Here is a 5515-nt window from a genome sequence, read left to right as displayed (position 1 = left end):
AATGACTGCGAAGCCAGCTCCCATTTGTTTGGTGTTCGTGCTGTAGCGTGTGTATGGTATTTGGCGGTGAGCGTAAACCCTCATGAATGCCCGTGTAACGGGCCGACCGTTGAAATATTGTTTCGTCGATGACCATCGGCAACAAGCGTCGACGCCGTTACACGCCCTGGCGTGGCGCAAGCGACGCCTCGCGCGGTGAATGAGAAGAACCGGCTTCTCTCGCAAACATAGCCGCCACCGACCGCCGCTCTCCTAACATGGCCGACATGACGGATAACCGGGCAGCAGCGCTCTGGAACACGGCAACACTGCCGGTCGGCCTCTGAAACGTCATTTCTCCGCCGTCTACGCGTAGAAAGTGTGCGGTAAGTGGCCCTTTTCCGCGGCGACCTGCGGGCTTGCGTGGAGATTTCGGTGCCAGCAACGACACACCAGTGATCGAAAGAAGGTAGCGCTGTCCCTCGTAGCGCCGTGCCGGTTCGGACGCGCTGCTGGGACGAACATTTTTCGCGGGCGCGTTCCCCGGGGCAGAGCAAACGCCGCGCCTGCGGGCTCGCGACAGCAGCTCCCGCTACGAGCGTGGATCGAGCAGGTGTGTGCGTGTGTTCGAATGCACTGCGGGGACAGGTCTTTGCCGCGTAGACTCCCTCCGGTCGAGGGAAGAAAAAAAAAATGTAAAAAGCACCGAAAGAATAGAAAAAGGAGCGGCGGATGTCGAGCTAGTCGAACGCCGCCGCTTCGCAAAGCGCGCCCAACGCTTAGGCTTAGTGGCTGTGTTTGAAGATTTTCGAAAGGTTTTGCCTTGAGGAGTGCCCAGGAACAAGCCAGCAACGCGTCGCGCCGATCTGAAGCCTAAACGGCGCGGCGCTCGCAGTTCATGTGTGCATCTGCCACGGGTCCCGGCTTTTGCGTGTTCCGTTACGAGCGTTGCCCTGCTGGCCGAGACCCCCCGCGATTCGGTGTGCAATGCCCGCGGAAGCGTCTCTTCTCGGCGTTTCCGAACAGTGGGTGATGCTCCTTGCAGCGTTCCCTTTAAAACTGACGCGCGTCTCAAAGTTGCCGCTTTGGAAAGCCTTCGACGTAGTACGAGGCGTGACTGCTTGCAAAGAGCGTGTCGTCCTTTTAACTGCAGTCATTAACATTCTTCGCAGGCCCTCGGCGCCTTATTGGTCGTGTTGTAAAATATGCTTTTCCCCTTCGCAGGGACCTCGAGCTGTAATCGGTTTGTAAACATGATGATCAACGACGCGCGTCCGCCGTTATGCTGGTGGCGCGATCCTCGGCAACTCGCTTTGATGACGCGAGGGTCTTGCGTTAGCTGTTACGAGCTAGCAAAAAAGTAGCACTGTTGCTTCTCCCCATCCCTCTCGATCTTTTCTTTATTTGCGGCGTTGCAGTGCTTCCGTCCTACACGTAATGAGCCGTCTGTGTGCTAGTGTATGTAAACGATACGTCTGGACGCGCATTTGCGTCTGCTGGTTTAAAATTCCGGGGCTACACGATAACCGCTAACCTAAATCGCTTTAGTAGCGCGATGGAACGGGACATGTAGCCCCTCTCGGTTGCGGTCGTCTAGGTGAGGTCAAAGCTCACTTGCGGCGCACGCAAAATAAAATAACAAGAAGTAAGCGACTTTATCGAAGTTGTAAGTCTTAGACTGGCGTGTATCCCTTGCATAAAAAGGCTGCAACATTGACGCTCACACTCACTATTATGAGGAATTTTTTTCTATGTGTGCAAGTTCTTAGTGCCTGCACTGCAAGTATGCTCACTCAATGAAGCAGGTCAGAAAATCTCTCTCTCTCTCTCAATGTATGTCTCTGTGCTGGTGTTTGCGGCAGGGTGAAGTAATCAGCAACTGAAACGAAGACAGCATGGAGCCGGCTACAAATGGTTGTAAAGATGGCCCAACTCCACTTCTGGTACAGAACCATTCTGAAGGAACACCTCAGCAGGTCGGTCTTCCGATATCATCACCTCTTGCGTGGCCACTTAAAAAAAAGGGGGGGGGGGGATACATATTAGCCTAGCACCTCTGTGCTACAGCATTGTCTGCCATCAGGTGATCACTAACCTCCACAAAGTACTTTTCCTTGTTAAATCCTTTCGCGACCCCTTGTACATCAAGTTGCTCATTGCCTTTAGTACTTTTCAATGTTGGAAGCGATTTCTTTGCTCATCCCAGATATGAAGTCAAATGCATGAAGAAGTGTGTGGAGGTGGTTTAATTGTAATCTTGTTGTCTGTCTTCGAGAAAATTGACACTTGATTTAGACTATGCCATTGTGTAGCCACAAATGACGAAAAACAACTGTGAAGGGAGTTTTTATTTGAAGTATTGTGTCGTGACACAGAAATCTATGATGAAGCATTAAAATGACAACCCAACATGCAGCGTTAAGTCTTGAGATCTCCGTGTTCGGACAAAGGGGATATAAACAAGTACACGAGGACGCGGCTAGTCCGACCATGTACATGGAAATGCTGCTTTAAAACATGGTGCTCAAACAGAAAATTTTATTTTTGATTCTTGTTGCATACCACTCAGTAATAGAAACTTACCTGGAAAGCAATTATCTGATCCGTCTTCATGTCGAAAGAGGATATACATTGTGGCTTCGTGTTATGTACTCTTGGGAGCAAAGGTGTAGAGGCCTTAGAATCAGTGAAAAGGGAAAGATTTGTCACTACAGTGTAATGTGAAATTGGGTCAGTACTTTGCAGCTGGCCAAACTTGTAAATGTAGGTTGTAACATATACTCGATTTCGTACTGGTGTCCAGGCTACAAAAAAATTTTTCTTGCTGCATCTCCTTTATTAGGCTTTAGCCCACGACTGTATGTTACCACCACTTTACAGCTGACCTTTGGAGAAAGCTCATCTGCGGCAGATATGTCACTCTGTGCCTTCTAATATTTGTAAGAACGAGAAGACAGGGGGTTAACTGAGGGGCCGGTTTTATTAATCATGTCATGAGAAGCCAACAAACAAAGACATCATGGAAAACATTGGGGAAATTGAATTAAAGAAATAAGTTAATGCCAATGAAAGTGGATGCAAAAACAACTTGCCGCAGGTGGGGAATAATCCCATGTCTTCGCATTACGCGTGCGTTGCTCTAGCCATCTAATAGATCTAATATTTGTATAATTTTGTGCAACCACTCTGTTTAGGTTACAAACTATTTGGTTGGAATTGCAGGCATCTTAAATGTTAAGTGTGTGACTGCTTGCAAATTGTTTTGGAGAGAGATGACACAATAATCATAAGTGCAGAAAAGTAGGATGATGTTACTAGTAGGTTGTCAGTCATAACATAAAACCCTGAAAACGAGGAATTTTGTTCAACTTTGTCGGTCCTGAAAAATTCATGAAAAAATGATCATACGCTGTCATGGAATTAGCATTAAGGGGAGACGCTCCTTGAAAAAACATTTCTTCAATATTTGTGCTAAACATCTGAAAATCCATCCACTTACAGAGCATTTCAAGCAGATTTCAAATATGTCAATAATTTCTGCGTAGCTGCTACAGTTCTTGAGTTGAAATCCTACACAATGGCAAAACAGTGATTTTGCGGGCACTGTATTGGGGGTGTAAAAACTTTTGCAAAACGCTTTGTGCTGTAGCTTATTTAGCTCTTTGTAGACCTCAAACTGCCGATATCTATTCAAACAGTGTGCACAATTACTGGAATTATAAAAAAAGATGAATTAGGACACTTCAGCTAATTTTTTTCACAATCACATGAAAATAACCCTGTAGTGTACACTTACAAATGCCTTATAGTAATGAAATTTGGCGTACATACTTTTGAAGATATGTACAGTGCTAATATCTACGTGAAATTGCAATACCTCCAAGCAGTAAGTTGCAAAAGTACATGGTTACATTTCAGAGAACTGAGAAAAAGAATTAGTTAGGATGTTCTGATCTTTTTGCATGGTTTCAGTAATTGTACACACTGTTGGCTAGATATCGGCACTGATCGACAAAGAGCTAAACAAGTTACAGCACGATGCTTTTTGTGAAAATTTATTAGACAAAGAAGTGCCCATAATGATGATTATATTTTGGCATTGTGCATCACCATTACTCTAAAACTTTTAACAGCTACACAAAAAGTAGCGCCATATTTGAAATCTGCATCGAAAACACTCTACTTGACTGAATTTCGAAACCTCTAATACAAGTAACAAAAAAAAAGTTGCTTCGAGAAGCGTCTCCCCTTAATACAGTAGGAAAAAACCACGAAGAATTGGGAAAATTTGAAAGTGCCAGCTTAGTAGGCACCCCGATTAGGTGAAAAATGTTGCTCTAGCATTTTTAAGTACGTTTCTGAGCTGCGCAAAGCTATGCACTTTGCATTTGGTATTACCACTGTTGTGTAGGTCGTTCTTGGTACATGGTACCTGCTTCATGTATTGTTACACATTGTTTGCTCTAATTCCTAAATACAGTTCCTTTTCCAAAGCTTTACTTGAATGAGTAACGCACATTTCAGTTTGACAGCGTAATTAGAAGTTGCCTTATGACCTGTCTGTCATCTTCTGGTAGTTCTGTCTCTTCGATGCAGCTTTAATGTGTATACTGGGTTCTGAATTTCGGGAGACATTCGTTAACTTGTGTTCATTGATGTTAGCCTTTCACATTGGGCAGTACGTGTATTGTAAAAAAGTCTCAAATACCATTTATGCGGTACATTTTACAGTATCTGCACTCACTGTTTCGGGCCTACTACTCATTGTATGCTCCATTTTCTCATTCCCTCCATGTGTGCATTAATGAAATTAACTAATCAATTATTGTGCATAATTGTTGTGAACACAATCTACTTTGAATGTGTGCCAGTTCTGGTTGCTGGATGACAAATGTGTGGCAATGAAGATGCCCGTGCTGGCACATTTTGACATACTTTTCGCAGTACCTGTGGTTGTCAGACTTCAAACCTGGAGAAACAACTTGCACTGCCATTGTGCAGGGAGTTTTAGCATGTTTTGAAGCGTTTGTGCAACTTGGTGAAAAAGGATGCTTGGCAATATCTGCAAGCCAAGGCAGGTTCAGTGGCTTAATCTCGCGGTGGAATGCTTGCATTGAAATGACAGTGTTGTCGGGCTCTACACTACTTTAGCAGTGGTGTAATTCCATACAGCACATAGTACCTATGTTGTTCAAAAAGGGGTTGGTTAGCTAAAGTTAACTAGCTGATGGTAGCTAGTTATGATGAGCATGTAGTGCACCATCAAAGAGTGGCTGGTTAGGTAATGATAGTTATCTAATTCTACGAGACATAAAGCTACGAGACATTACATCTATATGCATGATGCATACTTTTATATGTGGCACACTATTTTTTGGTTGAGATAACGAGCAGTGAGACAAATTGGCCTTTGTAGCATTGCATGCCATGTGTGAAACAGACTACTATGGTGTGGACAGTTCCGTTGCATCCTCTGCAGAGAATTTGTGCGGACTGCTAACATTTGCTGCAAGTTTGCGAATACTGTATGTGCTGC

General features: G+C 44.6%; 1 protein-coding gene across 6 annotated transcripts in view; it reads left to right on the top strand.

Moving 5' to 3' along the window:
• Window positions 1-5515, top strand: part of LOC142588029 (poly [ADP-ribose] polymerase tankyrase-like) — a 103999-nt gene that overhangs the window by 3795 nt on the left and 94689 nt on the right. For 3 of the 6 annotated variants that reach the window (XM_075699470.1, XM_075699468.1, XM_075699464.1), the window contains exons 1-2: window positions 18-365; window positions 1842-1955. In XM_075699470.1, coding sequence (XP_075555585.1) covers window positions 1875-1955 — 81 coding nt within the window. In that variant the 5' untranslated portion in view covers window positions 18-365; window positions 1842-1874. Of the gene's footprint in view, window positions 1-17; window positions 366-567; window positions 593-785; window positions 1005-1841; window positions 1956-5515 lie in introns of those variants that run through there. The other 3 variants (XM_075699467.1, XM_075699465.1, XM_075699466.1) reach the window with 3 other exon arrangements.

The sequence above is a fragment of the Dermacentor variabilis genome, chromosome 7 (assembly GCF_050947875.1).
Source record: "Dermacentor variabilis isolate Ectoservices chromosome 7, ASM5094787v1, whole genome shotgun sequence".
In the NCBI taxonomy this organism is placed as follows: Eukaryota; Metazoa; Arthropoda; class Arachnida; order Ixodida; family Ixodidae; genus Dermacentor; species Dermacentor variabilis.
Note: the sequence above shows the minus strand (reverse complement) of the source record. Positions and strands in the feature narration are given on the sequence as shown.